At 35.7% G+C, this 21,811-nt stretch overlaps 1 protein-coding gene and 1 long non-coding RNA gene across 4 annotated transcripts; one reads left to right on the plus strand and one right to left on the minus strand.

The window, feature by feature from the left end:
* Positions 1 to 1,908: 1,908 nt before the first annotated feature.
* Positions 1,909 to 19,814, minus strand: LOC125651264 (serine-rich adhesin for platelets-like). 3 transcript variants are annotated; one of them, XM_056164443.1, is made up of 27 exons: positions 19,761 to 19,814; positions 19,443 to 19,546; positions 16,625 to 16,724; positions 15,938 to 16,078; positions 15,040 to 15,178; positions 14,433 to 14,557; positions 13,982 to 14,188; positions 13,569 to 13,760; positions 13,216 to 13,467; positions 12,609 to 12,815; positions 12,310 to 12,522; positions 11,680 to 12,180; positions 11,399 to 11,569; positions 9,747 to 9,908; positions 8,657 to 8,855; positions 8,329 to 8,537; positions 8,029 to 8,211; positions 7,319 to 7,549; positions 6,804 to 6,977; positions 6,363 to 6,551; positions 6,078 to 6,242; positions 5,467 to 5,592; positions 5,199 to 5,384; positions 4,944 to 5,099; positions 3,932 to 4,714; positions 3,687 to 3,789; positions 1,909 to 3,603 (listed from the first exon to the last, which is right to left on the minus strand). In XM_056164443.1, the coding sequence occupies exons 2-27, from the start codon at positions 19,521 to 19,523 to the stop codon at positions 3,450 to 3,452; spliced, it is 5,349 nt and encodes a 1,782-aa protein (XP_056020418.1). In that variant the 5' UTR covers positions 19,524 to 19,546; positions 19,761 to 19,814; the 3' UTR covers positions 1,909 to 3,449. The 3 variants fall into 3 exon arrangements, with proteins under 3 accessions (XP_056020418.1, XP_056020417.1, XP_056020419.1); XM_056164442.1 differs by having other exon boundaries at positions 3,932 to 4,723; XM_056164444.1 differs by lacking the exons at positions 15,040 to 15,178; positions 15,938 to 16,078; positions 16,625 to 16,724; positions 19,443 to 19,546; positions 19,761 to 19,814 and having other exon boundaries at positions 3,932 to 4,723; positions 14,440 to 14,557.
* Positions 5,036 to 6,978, plus strand: LOC130054490 (uncharacterized). The gene is made up of 3 exons (XR_008802799.1): positions 5,036 to 5,168; positions 5,972 to 6,103; positions 6,860 to 6,978. It is a non-coding gene; the product is annotated as an uncharacterized LOC130054490 (long non-coding RNA).
* Positions 19,815 to 21,811: the final 1,997 nt, after the last annotated feature.

The following is a 21,811-nucleotide window of genomic DNA, read 5'->3' on the forward strand; positions in this document are numbered from 1 at the left end:
TGTTTTCATTGCCATGGTACTCCGTAAGAGTACTAGAACCGCCCGATACAGTGTACTAAGTGTATATAAGCCTCGAAATGGTATCAGCAATTTTCCAGTTAACCCAGGGTGATGGAGGCACATTGCAGCTAGAAGACAATTGTCTATTAACTAAATATATCAGTAACGTCATCATTGTCAATAATCCGAACAGCATATCACTACAGGCAAACACATAATGATACATTTTATCTTAAAAGATACGAGATCCTGATTTACTTAAGAAATAAGGTATCATTTTAAAATATCTATCGGGATATAAATACGGGTTGGTCACGTGATCAAATTCCATAAAGCCCTAAGGGCTGTAATAGGTTTTTAACGACGCCTCGCTTCGGTGTCCCGAAATAAACCTGGAAACCGACATCATTCACCTATGGCTGCTGTGGCACGGAGACAGTGTGGTATGTAGGTCTTAATGCACTTTGACGACTTATCGGCCATATATCCTGCGAATGACCTCTTTGCTAAAGCCTAATGTCATCGTCTAGCAGTAGGTACAATTCTGCATCACCGATGACCAGGGTAAAGTTGTAGCAGACGAAATTTTAGACATTCAATAGTAAGATATTGTTTACAGAAATGCTTTTATCAATTATGGATGAAAGTCAACTGCTTGGAATACAAATAAAACCTTAAATACATTTTGTGATGTTGATGAAAGGTGAAGGTAACGAACAGTGATCAATGTCATAACTCCTACAAGCAATATAAAATAGATAGTTGGGCAAACACGGACCCCTGGACACACCAGAGGTGGGATCAGGTGCCTAGGAGGAGTAAGCATCCCCTGTCGACCGGTCACACCCACCGTTAACCCTATATCCTGATCAGGTAAACGGAGTTATCCGTAGTCAAAATCAGTGTGCCAAGAACGGTCTAACAATCGGTATGAAACACGTCAGACAGCATTTGACCCAATGACAGGTGGTATTGACGAACTAGATCGTTATATTTAGTATCCTCTACCTACTTACATGTACACAATATACCTTCACTTTGTGACTGGATGGTTTTTAAGTTCGAGACCAGCACATAAATTGGCATAGTCAAACCTAAAACGTAGGAATAGGTGGTGAAAGATTGTTTGCCGAATGCTTCGCACTAGAGTTGCGGTTCTCTCGGATGCGACCTTAAAAACCTAGTTTAACCCGCGTCACGACAGGTGTTGGCACAATAAAGAACCGTAATTGCTTTTTTCTTGCTTTGTTATGGCACTTTACCTACAACTGGTGATGTTTCGATATCAATGAAAAATTCTCAAGTAGTTAGGAAACAAGGAAAACAAACAAATATATATCAGGCAATACATGCATAGTAATAAGTGCTGCTTTTAATGCTTGAATTAGAAACAAACAAATCGATACCCTGTATCTCATGCAAATACAGCACAAATCGACCCCCCCCCCCCAAAAAAAACCCCCACAAAACAACAACTCCTTACAAATGAGAGGATGATGGGTTTTTTTCCTCTACTGAGCATGTCTTGTGAAATGATACATATGTTAAATCATTCTCTTTTCATCTTTTGTAAGGAAATGGGAGACAAGTTGCATACTTAATAACGATCTTATCTAGCATATCATTCAGTTTTTCTGACCTTCCTTCAATGTCGGAAACATCGCTTCTTTACCACTCATGGAACGCTAGGACATAATCTATGACCACTGATTGTTTGTTATATGACGTGTTCATGTGCCAAGCTCAGTCAATGAAAAATACGGACAGCCTGTATAATTTTTTTTACTAATTGCCAAATGAAATTGTTCTGAGCGATCTGATTTTACACGTGTAACGTTTTCCGTCTTGTGTAGTTACAAAAATATTTGTGGATCCTCTTATCTCTGTTTACCCAACAAAAACAAGCTATTGGATTTTCTATGAATTTATTAGATTGGAATTAATTTACTAATTATTGTAAATGCATGAAATATATCAAACATGAAATAGCATTCATATATTACATATAATGATTTGTATCTTCTGTGGGTATAAAATTTACCCAATGACGTTGGGAATTTACCCAACAAAACTACATATACCCAATGACGTTGGGAATTTACCCAACGTGTCTAAACTGAATGGAATACTGATGGGGGACCCAAATGTACTGGGTATGAAATGGCATCAGACTTACCCAACCTATATACTCGGGTTATATCTATAAAATAATTACCATTCTTGTGGGCTCTGATGGCTCCATGATGGTACTACCCGATCTCCTCTCTGCCAGCGTTTACATACCTAACGTCTGGCAGGGCCGAACTTAACCACGCGCAAATCGTACGCTACCGAACGAATTGGCGCCATATTCGAAGGGAAGTACACAAAATGCTCATAATGAAAAAGGGGCTCTTATACAGCAATTATAAGGTGTTATATTTTACGGATGGGTGAATAAAGTCCTAGAATGATGCCTTTATAGAAATAGGTAAGTTTACGTTATTATTTCATCCATTTGTAATATGGATGGGTGTAAATGGGTTCGTTTCGTAGAGGAAATTCGGAATCGTAATACATACATAAACAATTAGAGATATGGATATAATGGGGTATTCATCCAACATATCATGTATGCTATCTTCACAATCATAGTGTGGATTTATGTATCATCAGATACTAGAGATGATGCATGCATGCATAAAGAAGTTGTACAATATTCGTTACACACGGAACATCAAATAGTAGTGCATGAAACAAAAGAGCCAATCATAATTGCTGCAATTCTTGAATGTAAGTAGAGGTTTGTTTGTTTTACTTTTGGTAGTTGAACTTAGTTCAGATTCCTACGTCATCAGGCAAAGTGCGCATGAATATATTGCGAGGAACTTTTTATCTGAGCCGCATTACACATTCATCTTTCTTTGATACCCAAAAGACAAAATAGAAAACTTCCACTGAAAAATAATTCATAATCAAATCTAAACTGAAAAACAGAAATATATTTTTCGTTAAATGTAAACAGTATCATCACACAAATATATTTTGTTTTCAATTTAGCATGTTTTGATAAATAAGAAAAACTTATAAGGGCTTTATGAGCATTACATGAAACGACAATCATTATTCTAACTTGCACACTATGTACGAGTCCAAAATTGATTCGAGGAGTTGAAGGAGAATACATACTACATAAGAATAAGGTTAAGTAACAAAACAGGTGCATAGAAAATCATACAACTTAGTCCATGGAAATTGAATTGAGTTGAACATGATTCTGATTTGGTCACTGAGAATCATCCATACATGTGCATATTTAAATGCGCGTGAGTGTTTGCTTTTGGATTTTCACACTTATACATTATACATGCACATGCTCATTATACTCTCAAAACACAAAGCCCTAACTGCATGAGGGACACAATTCATCAATGAAACACTCAGTGTTTAATTACATGTCCTATCATGCGTTATATTTCTGGCTTTGAAAGCCAGTTTTCTTGGTCACTGAACGGCAATTTTTTGTTGAAGATTGGCTTTGAGGGCATGCCAAGACGTTGTGGTTTCACCATATTTAGGCTTACCCAACTTCCTACCAAGTTTGGATTCATTCGATGTCGAGCTCTATAAAATAAAAATGAAGCTTTGTTAAGATTTGTTTGCTTTTAAAAATAGTATATTGATGGATATTTGGATATTTGTCTTACCTCTGCCATTTTTTATATACCAGTATACTCAGTGCACTTGTTGATACCACGATTACAATTATCGTACACGTAATTATAACTGCAAGAGCTGTTGTACGTTCATCTAAATATCAGGGAAAAGGTTTCAAATTTAATTACTTAACTAACAAAATTCAAATCAACTTACTTTCAAACTATAACAATATTTCAGAATGGGTTTTGCTCTCTACATTAATGATATAAATTTATTTCTTTATGTACAATACCTTCCTGAAATGTTCTCTTTGAATTTATTGTTTTTGTTGGTGCATAAGTTGATTCAAGTGTTGTATCAGGCATATTAGATGATATTGATGTCACTGGTGTTCTTGATAATGAAAGCAAATTGGTTGCTGATAGTGTAGTTGTTGATACAGAAACCGTGGTTGATGACGGTGTCGTTGTTGATGGAGAAGGTGTCATTGTTGATGCATAAGACGTGGTTGTTGATGTTGATGCATAAGGCGTGGTTGTTGGTGTTGTTGATGGAGAAGGCGTCGTTGTTGATGAAGACGTGGTTGTTGATGTTGTTGATGAAGAAGGCGTCGTTGTTGATGGAGAAGACGTGGTTGTTGATGTTGTTGAAGAAGGCGTCGTTGTTGATGGAGAAGACGTGGTTGTTGATGTTGTTGATGCATAAGGCGTGGTTGTTGGTGTTGATGAAGAAGGCGTGGTTGATGGTGTTGTTGATGGAGAAGGCGTGGTTGTTGATGTTGTTGATGAAGAAGGCGTCGTTTTTGATGGAGAATGCGTGGTTGTTGAGGACATTGTTGTTGATTGAGAAGGCGTGGTTGTTAAAATAAGAGACGTGGTTGCTGATGTTGGTAGAAAAATCATTGTTGTTGATGATATTTCTGTTGATGGAGAAGTTGTAGCTGTTGCAAATGTCGTAGATAATGGAGAATGCATGCTTGTTAGTGTCGTTGTTTTAGAAGGCGTTGTTGTTTCCCGTAACGTTGTTAATGGAGAATCCGTAGTTGTCGAGGTAAGGGATGTAGCACTTGTTGATTCTGCAAGTACTACATTAGAATAGCCACATGCAAATTTACTAAGCCAGCATTAAGGTAAGTAAAGATCTGCTAATAAACATACTATAATCTGGAACATTTTTACTGTTAAATCAACTTATTGTTCTTTTTTGAGATAAGAACCAAATAGTCTTTCAATGCATCTGCGCGAAATAAACACGGGCGCGTATGGCCTTTTATGCATTTATTGTTTTCAAAAATAGTTCATTACCTGAACAATCTGAGATATTCTGACTGCCTTCTGTTGGCGATGTCAATCCCTCTGGGCATGGCTTACAAGATGTTTGACCATCCTCGTCTTGATACGAACCCGAAGGACACAGTGAGCATGAATTCGATTGAGCATGCGTACCTGGTGGACAGACGACTGCAACACACACATGTGAAATGAGAATACTACACGTCTTCTAATGATCTAGAGCAAGAGAAATAACGGGTAAATTAAATACATGAATTAAAAACATACTGCAAAACGCCTCCTGTCTGCCCTGCCCAGTAGAACATTCTACGATGGCCTCTGTTGACACTGCTTCTGATGTATATTGTACCCCATTCAATTCAAACAACAAAATACTATGCGAACTATTGATTTGACTTGCTGATGCTTCTAGCTCCGACACACCCAAAAGTAAATCCTGGAGGTTTTGGCTCACTAAAATTTGATTTATGCTGTTTATTGTCTTTTATTATTGATGAGAAAACAGATTATTGTCAGTTTATTTAGTTTTCCTTACCAGTATTGGATTCATAAAACACTTGTAAGTCTAGGTTGTCCCCAGCAGTAAGATTGTACGACAATGTGATTGTCTGTGTGTCGGATGTTGTCGAGCGTCGTCGTCGGCGACCTGATGCCAAGCAACCTATAATGATCAAAGATTTTTTCTATTGTTGTACAATATTATGAAAGGTGAAGAAAACGAACAGTGATCAATTTCATAACTCCTATAAGCAATACAAAATAGAGGGTTGGGCAAACACGGACCTCTGGATATACTAGAGGTGAGATCAGGTGCCTAAGAGAAGTAAACATCCCCTGTTTAACCATTGTCATATCAATTACTCTATATCTTGATTTAAAAAATGTGAATATATACAATTATTATCCTTATTTCCGAAACACAACAAGTCATGGGTATTTCAACATGCCTAACATTTGCACTATTGAATGCAAGGTGAAGATAACGAATGTAACGATTACAAGTTTACTATAATCCTAAAAAAGTAATTTTTCTCTCGTAGGAGGATTTACAACATAAATCATAGATACTTCGAATTCCTTTAAACACAAGACACACCTAATAATGTGAATGGGGAATAAAGTGAGAACTCTATGTACTACACGTACCTGGGACGTTTACATCAACTGAACAGGTACGGTTCATTGAACATTGAAGGTTATGTTCCATACTACTCTTAAGATTGGCAGCAGCAGTGGACGCACTGACACACGGAATGGAGGTCCTGTATCTTGCAGTGGAAACTATCGATATCCTAGAAGGACTGAATATTCCTAGAAATACACAAATTATAATTAGTATTGTCTCAAAACTGAGGTGAAGACGAAATTAATCAGTATATGTATTAAATCAGGGATACGATAGAAGTTAAGTTAAATATTTTCACAGCTTACTTCCACAGGAAGGCGGGTCATCGTTCCATACGTACGATGTATTTCTTCCACAGATATACACAGACAGGGGTAAATTTCCTGACATGAACGTTAAATCATTTCGACATCTCACAGTACATAACCTGTGTGAATCTGTCGTGTCTGTGCAGTTGAGGACATTTCCAAATCCTCTCTTTATGGAGGGACAACCTATATGAAAGATAACTCTGAACTTTATTATTAAACTCTTATACACATGCAAGGTGAAGATAACGAACAGTGATCAATCTCATATCTCCTATAAGCAATACAAAATAGATAGTTGGGCAAACACAGACCCCTGGACACACCAGAAGTGGGATCAGGTGCCTAGGAGGAGTAAGTATAATTAGAGGAGATCAAAAGATGGATATTTTGCAGTTAGTTATGAAAACCAGAAGTATTGTATTTTTTAAATCTTACTTGGGCATGCATCAGTATTGCACTCTATCGTCTCATTAGATTCTGTTGAATTGCAGGGAATGCCATCGGGATCTGGAACTGGGCTATTGCAAAGACGAGATCGCGATTTATGCCCCCCTCCACAAGACGCTGAACATTCACTGTACGACCCCCAGGCGCTCCATCCACCATTAACTGCAATTGTTTGAACATAATGCTAAATATATGATTAATAGTCTTGGATTTTTCCTTGCTCAATAATCTTTTCGCTACAACATGGACATAAGCATTATCAATGTAATTAAAATCATATCTTCTCTAACCGTTACACTGTCTCCAGTGTAACGGTTAGAGAAGATCTGATTTTAATTAGATTGTAAGCATTATATGCAAAATTGATATCATTAGGTATTCTAACAAAATAGAAACTAATTAAAGTTATTTTATTCTTTAGTGTCCCTTTAATATAACCGTGATTTTGTGAAATCAAAGAGTATGGGATGCATAAAAACCACAATGTGATCAGTACGATATACCTGTTTCGATTTCGCATATTCCTCCTCTATATCCATCCTGACATGTGCAAGTAAAATTAAATTCGGTAGTGGCACACACGCCTCCATTTTTACATGGATTGTATCTGCAGTAGTCTGGTTGATTTTGGCAGTTTTCTCCATGATATCCACTGGAACACAAACATTTGTAGCCGTTCGCTTTGTCTTGACATCTATGACCATTGCAGGGATTTGGAATGCACTGATCTATATCTGATGGTAAAAAAGAAGACATGCTGTACAAGAGAAGATAAAAACACGGACTTCAAAGACACTCAGAATACAGATGTACACTGTATATACTATCACACAGACCTTGAATGTAAAGTAGGTAACACTCTCAACTGGATTTATAGAATTTCATAACGAGGGCGTTACCAGGTGCTATCATCTATCAAAACGCAAAATTCCGAGACTCATTGTGAAGCCAGCCTCATTCTTGCCTTAGATAATAAGATATATACATATACTGAATATCATTAAGGGTTACTACGCTTGATAGCACTATCTACTTGTAAATACTCATGTACTAGTATATATGCTGTCCTATTTGTTTACAATTTGAATTGTTCACCAGTCACTTCACTGGATTATCAGTTATTGATCTGTTAACAGGAAACCAAAGGAATTATGTATGGAAACATTCGGGTTTAAACTGAATTACTTCAGTTTTAAGTACAAGAAATACGTACTATCACACAGGCTCGGACTTTGAAGTGTAATCTTGTTCCCAAATACGTTGGTAATATTTTTCAAATCGTCCATTGTAATTTGCGCCTGTGTTCTCGTAATCTGACAAGACTTGTTGGCAATATTAACAATGTCAGTATCAGATAATGCAGTGAACTCAATTTGATATCCCGACAATGAGTAACCTGTAAATATATCAAATGAAGAATCTACATTAAGTTATCCAGAAGAATTGGTTTTTATCAATAATTGTCATACATGTACATAAAAGAGAATGCGAACTTCATAAAATTTTGTTTTACCTGTCTTGGAGTCTTCATATAATCCCAAGCTTAGTTTGGACGTATTGTCAATTATTGAAGTTCCGACCACTACATATCCAGAAATAGACGTTTGGAACACGGGGACACCATTTACAAATATATCCATTGATGACGTTACGGAGTTGACACGGGCAGCAAGATGTGACCATAAATTTGGCGAAAATGTAACACCAACATCAACAATGTTGCTAAGATTTAGAATATCAAAGTCAATTATATGTATCATACATTAAACGTATTATAAAGACTATAATTATCTAATGTATATTTCAATGTATTTCAGAAGACGAAAAAAGGATTGATTTACCTGTTAATGTTCACAACCAATTTATCTGTGTAGTGTACGTTAATTGAAACCGTTGCCGAATCGACTTGAAACAAGCTAAAGTTAGTCTTCGTCAGAGAAGGAAAAATCCATGTCATCAAAGAAAATGCTGTAGATTGATCGGAAGAGGGATTTTCAAATAACACTACAGAGTTAGCTGTAGAAAGCACTATGTCAAAATCTAGGAAAAACAGAAACAATGATAATTACTTTGACATTTGTGTACAAGATATAGAAATAATACAATAGAAAGACTAAAAACGAAATGAATTTTTCCCCGTCTTTGGTTGTTCCTAAGGGGTGAGTGAGAGAGGTCTAATGACACAAAAATCACATATTGTCCCAAATCTGACACCCGGATTATCCACCACTTATAATATCAGACTCCTTATAACTGTTCTATAATGGTGTAGTATAGTAAACTATGACACAAAGCCTGTCATTCATAAACACAAAATAAATTATCCAGGATTTCTAAATGCCCTTTTCTTAAATCAGCTCTCTCCGCAGGCTATGTGAAGGGGACCTGTACAAATGAAACAAAATTCTGTGTTCCTGTTCCTCGCATTAAGACATGTACCACCGCACAAGTTTCAAAAGTCCCTACTTATTTATCATTTTCTAAAGGACTGTAATTTTTACTTTCGAATTTCAAACTTGCACAATTCCTTCTTCCAAATCTCCTTAAATGTTAATGATTCTTATTTCATATAAATAATTCAAACTAACGAGTGACCCCTGGTCAATCCTACCATGCCATTCTATCGGTTACACCTCCGCTCTGACCAAGCCAGTACTTTATAAGCAATTTATAAATATCCATACACACTAATAACCCTTAGGGATTCTCCCCTTGCAGTGAAATTTCAAGCGACTTTGCTCAGTATTTAGGTTTTCCCTCGCTACAGCCACTCATTTGTTATTTTCCTTTACAATTTGAAATTTTCTATTTCATCATTATACAAATTTTGTTAGGATATGAATACGGAAAACCGCCAAGCATTTCTTCGTTACGGCAATACCTAATTTGAATTCATTAAATGATGAAATTTAATTCGATAGTGAGACTTACATGAACAGTTACTAGAGGTAGTACTTCCTGGGTAGGTCGTGGCGTGACCAGCCGGACACTCTATGCATGTCGTGGAATTTTCTACATTTTGATAGGTTGACTGTGGACATAGGTGGCAGGGCTCTAGACCAGTGGTTGAATACTCCCCAGGTTTGCATTTTCCTTTAAATAAAGAAAATAAAGATAGATTCCAACAACACCCAATGCCTGTTTTGGATCCACAAGGAGACGTTTTGCTACATGTATATTAACTTGAATTCAGTAATATGGTTATAAAACGACAATATTTTACGAGTTTCCCATCGTGTGCTTAATGAAAGGTGAAGATGACAAACAGAGACCAATCCCGTAACTCCTATAAGCAATACAAAATAGGGAGTTTGGGAAACACGGACGCCTGGATACACCGGAGGCGGGATCATGTGCGAAGAAGGAGCAAGCATCCCCTGTCGACCCATTATATAGGGCTCAAGGGGGGTGACCGGTCGACAGGGAATGCTTACTCCTCCTAGGCACTTGATCCCACTTCTGGTTTATCCAGGGGTCCGTGTTTGCCAAACTTTTTATTTTGTATTGCTTATAGGAGTTATGAGATTGATCACTGTTCATTATCTTCACCTTATATGCATATGCGTATATTTTATGAAGTATATCAAATTGTGGAACCAGAAAATGTTTGCCCTTATCGTAGGTCATAATTTGTTTCCTTTTTACGCTTTTGAACAAGTTTTCAACTAGGCAGTGGTTTAAGTCTAGACAGTAGTATTGCTATTTGTGATAATCATTTCGGGGGATCAGGTCAGATGGTATGAAACATGTCCAATGCTGTCGGACGTGTTTCATACCGATTGTTAGACCGTTAGTGGCACACTGATTTTAACTACGGATAACTCCGTTTACCTGATCAGGATATTGGGCTCACGGCGGGTGTGAGCAGTCGACAGGGGATGCTTACTCCTCTTAGGCACCTGATCCCACCTCTGGTGTGTCAAGGGGTCCGTGTTTGCCCAACTATCTATTTTGTATTGCTTATGAGATTGATCACTGTTCGTTATTTTCACCTTTCATGTGTTGAAATCCTGTTGAATTAGATGTTTTATATCTGCTGATTTTCTCCTGTTTGAACTAATCAGTAGTAGTGTTGTTTTGGGTACATTATTTATGGGCGAATTCAGGACAGATATTGGTGCAATGATATGACAATGTTTTATAATTTGCTGATTGTGCTTTGTTTACTTTTTGAACCTTTATTTTCGGTATTTTTGTTAATAAATGCCATTTTTTACTCTTGCACAGTGTTGCTGTATTTTGATCTATTCTAAGCACAAACAAGCTTCGGTGAGGTGTTTTCTGTAAGGATAACAGCATGAGACATAAATTATTTCCCGTTCTCTCTGTAATTCTGAAGAAATGCAATTTCTGCTTCCTGTGTTGATGATAAGTATTTTAAATTTACAATACACATAACGTGTCAAATGATATGTATTAATGCAGATTCTACGTTCCGTACCGTTCCGTTTTCCGTTCCGAGTTTTAGCAACATCAATCATATCAGGCTTACGGCGGATATAATCGGTCAACAGGGGGTGCATATGTATGTGTGTAAGTGTGTGTGAAGCTGGGTGCACGCGTGAATGAAATTTATAACTCACGTAAACAATCAGTGGTGTTTTCAGACCCAGTGGTCAATGTTGATGTCCCTGTCGGGCATGGAGTACAACTAGTATCAACATCGTTATCTTTGAATGTGGCTACCGGACAATTTCTACACGTTGGATTTATTGGATCTGACTTGTCAAGGTATGTTCCGGGAGCACATGGAACTGAAACAGTTGAAAGTCATTAGACAAATTTCGCAAATATCCAGATCAATCTTTTCTTTTGGTAAATTTACAAAATTGTCCATGTATCTAGAATAGATCAATTCCATTACCACATGTCAATGTTGACCACCTCACGATGGATCCCTCCGGGCAATTCGGATCACTCCACCCAATTGCAAAACTGTTAGTGTCTGGAACCATACCTCCAACGGTTAGATCACCACTGGACGCAACCGATTTTATTACGTTGAACATGTTCTTTTGGACGTCTTCAAGGAAATAGAAGGTTGTTGCTCCAGTTGAATTAAAATCGTACCATGTTGTTGTCATTGTTACCTCAACCCGTATCTCATGGGTACTTCTTTTTCCCCGGAGGATATTAAAAACGTCACGCTTCTTCTTACCGTTTACAGGACCACACGTGACCTCTGTATTATTGACATTGCAGTCAATTTGTGATGGACACACACCATTCCATCCTTGGGCTTCAAGGAGTTGCATCTGATTGATGAAATTATGTTTGATTTCGTCCAAAACAGTAGGATCGTTACAGTCACCGGTGTAATAAAAGAATTCTCCGATTAAAGTAGTCATTCCGGGTCTACGGAGTTCTGGAATGAAACGTTCAACTCAGAGTGACAGTGAAAGACATCCTTGGATACAACGCATTGTGATAAGTACAGTACTACAGTAGTATGTTCGCTACCCATTAAATGAGAAAGAAATTGAATTTTATTTACGTGTACATCCGGGCACTGTATTAGATGGTGTATACTCTCCTTTAGATTCAGAACAGGTAAAGCGTCCAGTAAATGGAACGCCATTGGAGCCCACTGCACCATATGGTATGTCATACTTATCGGAACACTGCATTTGGCATTGCATTCCAAATAACCAGGTGTCACATATAATTGCGCCATTTTCTGGTGGCGGAAGTTTATCGCAGGGATTTTCTTGAAAACAAAGCGTTGTTTGAAACAGTTTGAAAAACAAAATAACGAAAATGGCTATGATTTTTTAAAATATAAAATACTCATACTTTGGCAAAATGGCTCGACGTCATCCATATTCCAGTACCCACGGGGCGGGGTGTAACTCTCATTTCTTTCACATGTGATCGTGTCATTACCAATAAGAGGAAAACTTCCCATGCAGTTCAATTGGCAGGTGGAGCCAAACGTGTAACCATCTGGACATTGATAAAACAGATATTTGTCCACGATTAATGGTGGATCACAGCGAATGTCTGAAAAAAATTATTACAAACGTATTGTTAGTACAAATGTATGTATCAAAATATTTTTTCTGAAATAAATTTTGATTTAACTCTAATATTTTGAAAGAAAATGCAAATTTTTTATGCCCTTAATTGGAGATTCTGGAGTATATAGTTTTTGGTCTGTCCGTCTGTCTGTGTGTTCGAGAAAACTTCAATGTTTGCCATAACTTTTGAATGGATGGTGATAAGGCTTTCATATTTCACATGTGCATTTCTTGTGATCACACCTTTCTTTTAGTACTTATATTTGAACGTGCGTTTGACAACTTTAACCTTACCATTATCAAAATTGCTGCTATACGCGGGTATCAATGTTTCACAATCACATCTTGTTTGATAAACAAAAAGGAGTGGATGTTTCAATTACCTTCTACATTGACGAAGAAAACACATTCTGGAGACACATTCCCTTCATCATCTTTGGCCTGGTACTTAATCTCCGTTAATCCAAGAGGAAAGGTGGACCCTGGAGCGGGTCCTTTCGTCCTCGATACATCTACAGATCCACTGTTGTCTGTCGCAGTCGGTTCCAACCAGTTAACAACTGTGAATTGGCTGTTTCGATCGGTATATGCAAATATTGTACTTGGACAGTTGCTCATCTCGGGTGATTCGCTATCTAATTAAGTCAAAAGAAATGATGATAATGTAAAATAATTCAATTATTGATGAATCAATTGTATATGAATGATAATTTGAAGACATTTACGAAACCAATACCTTTACAATTTGGGAGTGCAGAAGACCACTGTTTGTCAAATTGACAAAATGTAAACAGCTGGCTAGATGATAAGCTGTACCCGCTGTTGCACTGAGTTATACAAGCACTGTCATACTTGTGGTTGCTGTGTGTACATACAGCTTGTCCGTTTTCTGGGTTTAGGGCGGAGGCGTTCGCCGGACAGGTAATCGCTAAAAGAATCAAACTACTGATATTCAACTACAGGAAGTAAAACATAATGATATTACATTTAAAACCGGTATTTTAATCATCATGGCCATTGGTTTCCTTTTCAGAATCTATTTCATATATTAAGGTCCACTTTCCGTTTGATATATCCTAGATACATGAAGAATTCATGTACATTTACATGTATCGCGGCGTTGTTGATAAACAGTAATGCCTTCTTTACCATGACATTGTGGGACAGTTTTATCCAAAGTTGGCTGATTGTCACTTGTTTTGCTGCACATGATTCGATTTGTTTCCACTGTAGAATTAGACACCATTTCATACCCTTCGAAACAGTACACAGAGCATTTGGATCCGTAGATGAATTCCGGTTTGTCACATCGAACATATCCATTCAACGGCCATACGATAGGATCACAAGTAATCACTAGAAATAAAGCATCTATGAAATAAATGGAAAGGCACATAATCAAAGTTCTGACGAAATGAAATGTACAATATTGCAATATTAATCATTTTTTCATTATGTTTTCCATCAATATTGATATCATGATCTACTATATAATTAATATATCATTCCTGAGATCATGCTATGAAGATTATGATAATTAACTTGCAAAGTTTAAACAATGTTCATGTAACGGAAATTACTGAAGCAGTGATTAATTTACCTGTCACCTTGAAAGAGAAATAACAGTGAGTGGAGGCGCCTTTACTGTCCGATGCTGCATATATAATAGTGTGTGATCCACGCTCGAAGACACTTCCGGGTGGGCTTCCTTGTACTAATGACGTGCTGGGTAAATATATACAATACATACATGCATTGCAAAGCATCGGGACATGCCTTATTCGTCCAGCTCTTTGGGCGAATAAGGTATGTCCTAATTGGCTCCGCTTTTAACATTGATTAGCAAGCCTAAAAACCAACAAACATGTAGTCTGTGTTGTAAATACGTTTGTAGATTGTAGTTGTAGTGCTAGATGTATTTATATGTAGTTTTTGTTATTATTCCCTGTTAATTTTGGCCACATTATGTAATTCTTTTCGTTTGTCCTGAAGAAGGGACAGGTCGTCCCGAAAATTTGACAATCTGGCTGTTCGTGTCGTTGGTCATTTACTGCTTTGTATATATATATATATATATATATATATATATATATATATATATATATATATTCAGGGAACGCAGATCTATTGTATATCGTCTTATATATCCTTGTGTCTATTCTTGTATTTCATTGAGAATTGCATGTTTTGTTAAACTTCTGACTTACGGTATAGATCCATCTTCCGGATCCGAGGCGGAAGGAGTGGGCCATGAAACAGCAGTTGATGTTTGTTCTGAATCAGCAAGTTGGTCCTCTGGACCATAGCAGGAATCAAAGCTTGGCGGATTATTTGGAGGAGGAGGATCTGTTTACAATAAGAAGATACATTCTACAAATCGATTCTAAATATCGAGTGCATTCTTTGATTATATTTCTTGATATCAATCATTTATCTTCTATGAGGAAAATCTTTATTGATCACGGAACTGATTATCTATTTTTTTTTTATTCTGATTACTTCTATACTGATCATGATCATCTAAATCTTTATTGATCACGGAACTGATTATCTATTTTTTTTATTCTGATTACTTCTATACTGATCATGATCATCTAAATCTTTATTGATCACGGAACTGATTATCTATTATTCTGATTACTTCTATACTGATCATGATCATCTAAATGTTTATTGATCACGGAACTGATTATCTATTATTCTGATTACTTCTACACTGATCATGATCATCTATCTTCTACTTTTTATTTCTAATAATCATGCTGGTGATTCACATTTAAGATTCACATTTAAGAAAACGCATTTTCACAATTGGATTTCATTTTTAAAAATCGTATTTATATACTGTAACATGTTTCATAGCCATAAAGCGCAAAAAAGTTAAATGCGGGAGACAATTCATGAAAGTGCTATTATGTTATCTATCAGGATTTGGGATTATCGTAATATTTACGCATTTTATGACAATCGAAAGTCTTGATATATCTCAATATGTATGACATATAAATAGTTTTGGAACATTAAGTTTTTCGAATTTTAAAAAACTCACATGTATGATTCTTGGGATTTGTGTTAATTCATCGTAGTTTTCAACTTTACACTTACCAGAACAGAAGATTACACAAAGTAGTCCACCCACAATTCCACCAACGGGTCCTCCGAGAATGGTTCCAACAACGAAACCTTTTCCGAATTTTCCGAAAGTGTCCCTTTTGACCACAAGGTGTTTTGCAAATGCAAAATGTTCTATAAATATAGAAAGACAGTAAAACAGTTCTTATGTTGTCCAGTCTTAGTAGAGCAAGGCCTCAACAGAGATTTTTTTTTTCGAGTAACCACATGCCCAGATTTTTTTAAAGTACAAACCTGGCAAGAATTGAACAATGAACGTAAATTTGCATAACATACAAATGTTTATGTTAAAATTTTACTGTTATTTCAAGCATTTCAGCTCTGTTTGTTTACATGTAAATCATAACAGAAAACATGTTGAGGTGTAAAAGCTTGCCATTTATTTGTAATGACGAAAAATGTGAGTCCTAAACATACAGAACGAAATCGGCTCGGGGATATACGAGCATCTTGACTAGAAATGCACAATGTTGTTACGAAAAACAAATGCGATGAAATACAATATGAATCTTTACTAGAAACAAAAATGGTGGATGAAAAAGGCCTGTAGTGGATGGAGTGGAATTTTCTGATTCTACGTGCCTGTTATGGATAAATCAAAAGTATACACAGACTGCACTCGCCCCAACGGTATCACCATAAACATGTTAAACTGCTTACCTCGTGTTTTGCTAGAAGTTGATACATAATGTTTCAAGGGAAAAGTTTCGCCAGCTCCGGACAGCTTCGTATTTGCAGTAATATTGTACGATGTAGACTCCTGACAATCCAAAAATGTTAAACGTAAGTTTTTATGCTATATGCACTTTATGAAATGCTTAGATAGATATAGTTCAAAACACCCTTTATGTATTTTAATCATTTCTTTTCAATGATCAGTTTGAATATAAATCTATCATTGATGGATTATTGACACTTAGTGTATAAGTGTAATAGTATACTTTATTTATCCACTTTAATCTTTAAACTGCATTTTCGTCAGTTTGGGATGCAGTATTCTCACACACCATCTCTTAATCTCGTTTGTCTGTTTTTATCGACATATTATGGCATATATTTGAGAATTTCGCCCATAGTCTGTCGAATTAATGTACATCTCATTCCATAACATAAACAACGAACCCGAAATAGTTTATAGTCTGATAATGAAAGATGACGTCATTGTTTCTAAAGAAAATGAAAAACAAGGAAACAAAAAAAAAGGTGTGGCATGGTCGCTACCTTGCTTCAGATCACACAAAACTGGGTCGGTATATGACAATTCATCAGTCTATTATTAGAGGAATAAAAGGGAATAAAAACTTGGAAAATACGAAAACACACTCACAAACATGTACACAAAACAACTTATATACAATAAACGCAAAACAATGACAGTTACATGTATGATAAACGGTTATCACTAGCATATTAATACGACAGACTGCTAGTATACTTACAGTGTACATATATTTTTCAATCAACATTATGTATTATTACCAAACCTACTATATGAATTATAATGTTATTTTTTACTATTTTTCTATTTATGCTTTAATTTTCCATTTTACCAATATATGAAAAATATATAAAACACTGTTGATGTTGTTACAACATTGGATAGAAATAATTGCTGATAATTGCATATTTTGTCATTGCCGAATTAAAGAATAATGATATCACATGTAGGATGAGTAATAAAAGAAAAAAGTGGCCTCTTGTCCCAAATTGTTGTCCCTGGGCACGGGAAAAGACCTGGGCAGCTGTTGTCCTTGACCTCAGGCAACAGTTTCCTAAGTCTTCTCCCCTATCCCTACATAACTGTTTGACTGTTCTCCAAGAAGCCAGGCAATAAGTACGTATAGTGACATTTCGGGTAGATCAACATGGCAGTAGTAATCATTGCCATTGGCTTTCCTGCTACATGTATATGTAATTTTTCATTTTTATTACCTAATCTATTATATAAATTGATATTACACTTTTTTTTACTTAATCTATTATATAAAATATCCATTTGGTATTACATTTTTTCCTTCTGTTTTCCAACTTTAATTAACAGAGAAAGGTACACAAAATGAGTAGAAGTGAAATAATTCATCACGTGACCTACTATTACCCGATCACGTGACGAACTGTTTCCCCGGTCACGTTAGAAACTATTGCTCGATTAGCAGATTAGGTAATGAAACAATTATTTCATGCATGCCTACTAGGGAAACAGTCAAAACGGTTTCAAGAAGGGAAGACAAGAGTTCTTGATTTTGCAAAGTGTCTAAATCACCTCGCACGGTACTCTCTGATGGGGTTTGGGTGGTGCGGACTTAGCCCAAATGCAAGATAAACAAAACGATAAAGGGGCAACTTCTCAGAGTATGTTTTGTGCACCTACACCAGTATGCATGGATTATGTAATTTAGGGTTATGTTTTACGAACGACATCAATATGAAATACAACTATTGACTTCAAAAGTATTGACTATTGACTTCGCTAGTTTGCTATAACCTAACTTTGATATATACCCCCTACCCACATGTTTAATGTCCCCTGCTAACTTGTGACGATGCCCAATCACAGACTGAACTGCTACATGGTTACACGTAAAGCGTGTCGGTAATGTTCAAGCGCTCAAGTGATCACAACGTTGTTGACCAAACGACAATTTCACTGTCAGTATGGCTAGATTCAACGACGTAATGGACAACGATTTGTCCGAGGTATCAGGAAAAACGGAGTCATGGAGTATAAAAACGTAATAAGAAGAACAGTAAATATATGCATACTGTTATTATAGTGAATTATGAAATGTACTTCTAGTGGGCCTGAATTTTATTTCTGATTTAACATGGAATTTTATTTTTTATTTCACTATCCGGTTCTTTTTTTTAAATGCATATCTATTTTACCAATACATAAAAAAATATACAAAATGCTGTTGATATTGTTACATAATTGGATCATAAGAAAAACCAATTACTTGCTTTAATTGTTATTGCTGAATTAAATACTCATATAGTAGGTTAGGTACTAAACATTCTTAGGGAACAGTCAAATGGTCGTCCCGGCATAGGAGAGAATACTTGGAAATAGTTGCCAAGACCGGCGTTTCCGAGGTCTTCTCTCCTACCCCGGGACAACAATTTGACTGTTCCCGAAGAAGCCATGCAATAGATGTATAATGTTGAACATTTTAATTTTTTGTGTTCATAAACAAGGAAAGGATAAATTCAAACTAATTCGACTTTTTGATCAATGTTTTCGGTTTGTTCAGCTAAAACTATATCTCCAAAATGCGTGGAGCTGGGTGTACATCAATGCTAAGAAGACTTCACAGTTTGTTTATTCTTTAAGCCAAATGACAAGTACCGAATTACTGTAACGTAATACAGATACATAGTAAATAATATATGATATAGAAGTAATGGATTTTACATTGATTATACAGAAAACAACATAAAGTATATTGAATGTTAGTTGATATATGGTAGATGTACTTACACGTAAATCTCGAGTGTTGTCTGAATATGAATTTACAATTGTTATCACTAGAAAAATAAGCAATTCAACAAATGGTTTCATTCTCTGAGCACTTTAGGATCCACCTAAATAAGAGATGAAAAGCCTTTTCACATTCTATATACATTACATAGTACAGATTTAAATAAGAGGGTTTTTTTCTGTATCAAAAAGCATTTCTTTAAAACAAAAGTTGAAAAAAAATCTCGATGTTTCATTACAGATGCATTATTTTGATATTTTTGCATTATTTATTTAAGAATATATTTTGAATTATAAAGTAATGCTTCAATTGCCTACCTTTAAAAGCCACCGTCTATAGACAAAGCCACCGTCTATAGACATTGGAAAACGTCGATGTGTTTTATTTTTAGGACAAATTGGATTTACCAGAATTTTTTGCAGGATATTATGATGCATGTCGATCTCTTTGGGATTTGAAAGGAAATCCCCCTCTAAAAATTGTCTTTAAATAGACGGATCATTAAAATCAACATTGGCAAGAGGAAAAACCATTACGATGTGTGTTCAATAAATATTAAGTTCAAGGATACGACCAAGTCTGCTCTACTTTGAAAAAGGAGATTTTAATTTTAAAAACGACCTAACTCTGTTGAAATCGTATTAAATAGAGTTTATACATTATCAATAGAACTGCTAGAACACAAAAGTAAAGTACATTCCAGTCAATTCTACACTTGAAATTATTTCCACTCATCCCTAAGTGTTGTTTCTTGTGTTTTAATCAACACATTATATTTATTTACATTGATCATTTCTCATATATAGCTTATATGTATACAATTCATTTCGCGATTTGTTAATTAATTTTGCGGGTGTCATTTTCAACGTGTATCACGGTTTTGGCAATTCAGGAGATATACATGTAAGATTCCGGTCATTTTATAGAAAACCAATATTGGTATTACATCATACTAACTAAAATGTGTGTGCAAGTTTAAGTTTGATGAATCTGTTTTAGAATCCCTTGGTAAAGAAAAAAAGACAAATGATACGATGTTATTGTTCAAATAAAAATAGTGTCTGCCTAGGCCCGCAATGTTGTGATTCGTTGTTGTGATTTGGACAATTAGGAATGAACATCACATTGAATTTAGTCAGTATACACCGACAAGAATGGACCCGCCCTTCTTGTCTTTCATTTCTAGAAAATGCACAAGAAAAATCATTGTAAAAGTACCAGTATCAAAAACTTGCATAGTGGGTCAATGCATTGTGCACTGTGCTGGAAGTTTCAAGGCATATCTAACCGTATTAAAACTGTGTTATATCTGTACTTGAAATATGTATTTTAGTTTCAAAGATGCAAAAGAAAATGTTCTTTCATGAATTTAATCAACTGCAATTATAAAAGAACTTGCTTTATAAATTGCCAAATTTTTATTTTAATGTAATATATATCACGCTACATTGAGCGAAACCCATTGCATATTCAGACTTGTATTATTTAATAGATGTTTCACGTAATATTACGCAAATAATTATGATTTGTTTATACGAAACCAAAACGGTTTTATATGGTGCAATAAAAAGTAGCAGTAGTTTATACCAATTTCGGATGTTTTTCGTATTGACACTGCATCAATAACAACACTAAAAGGCAATTAATACTCAACACCTATGTTCAAAAGTGTATGGACTATAATGTGAACAGTTTAGGAAATATATTCAAGCCAATTCATATTAACAGTTTTATGAGAGATTTATGGACTTAATGTGCTCGGTGGAACATTGAACTTATTCTGCTTTGTAGGTCCTTAATTTGTTTTCGTTTTATGGCAAATGATTTCATACATGCATAATGAACAGAATAGCTTGCCTTTTTAAAATCATTGCTTGATCATACTTGCAGACAGACGGTGTTTGAAATTACAAATAATGGTAACAAGTCAAATATTTCCCAAATCATATATTAAGTATGCTGTATGGCTCTTTGGACATATTGCTGACTATTGGAATCATATACAAAATTTCATTTAAATATTGATGAAATCTGACCTGCTTTGTTTCCAGCGAAAATGTAATATTTTGAATCACGATAAGTTATGTCGTAGATTGAACATGTTTCTTTTGTTACATGACTAGATTAGCTTCTGATCTGTAGCACTCTGTGAAAATATTGGTACAGATCACAGAGCTACAGATTCACCCCTTATAAAAATCCTTCTACATGTATGTATAATGCAGAAAACCATGCTACAGATCTGCAGCTAATAGATAGACGTTCAAGCTAACTGAATAATTTTATTAATTAAGTTATAACTAATAAGGTCGTGATTAAGTTGTCATTCCAGATCAAGGATGATCGACGACACTTCCGGGTACACTTT

This window comes from Ostrea edulis, chromosome 5 (genome assembly GCF_947568905.1).
Source record: "Ostrea edulis chromosome 5, xbOstEdul1.1, whole genome shotgun sequence".
NCBI classification, from domain to species: Eukaryota; Metazoa; Mollusca; class Bivalvia; order Ostreida; family Ostreidae; genus Ostrea; species Ostrea edulis.

Excerpts from the sequence above, each read along its gene's own strand:
- LOC125651264 (XM_056164442.1), bottom strand. The coding sequence starts at position 19,523 with ATGAAACCATTTGTTGAATTGCTTATTTTTCTAGTGATAACAATTGTA. Across the intron at positions 16,725-19,442 it reads ACAACACTCGAGATTTACGT|GAGTCTACATCGTACAATAT; the intron begins GTAAGTACATCT and ends TTGGATTGTCAG. Across the intron at positions 15,179-15,937 it reads TTGTGTAATCTTCTGTTCTG|ATCCTCCTCCTCCAAATAAT; the intron begins GTAAGTGTAAAG and ends TATTGTAAACAG.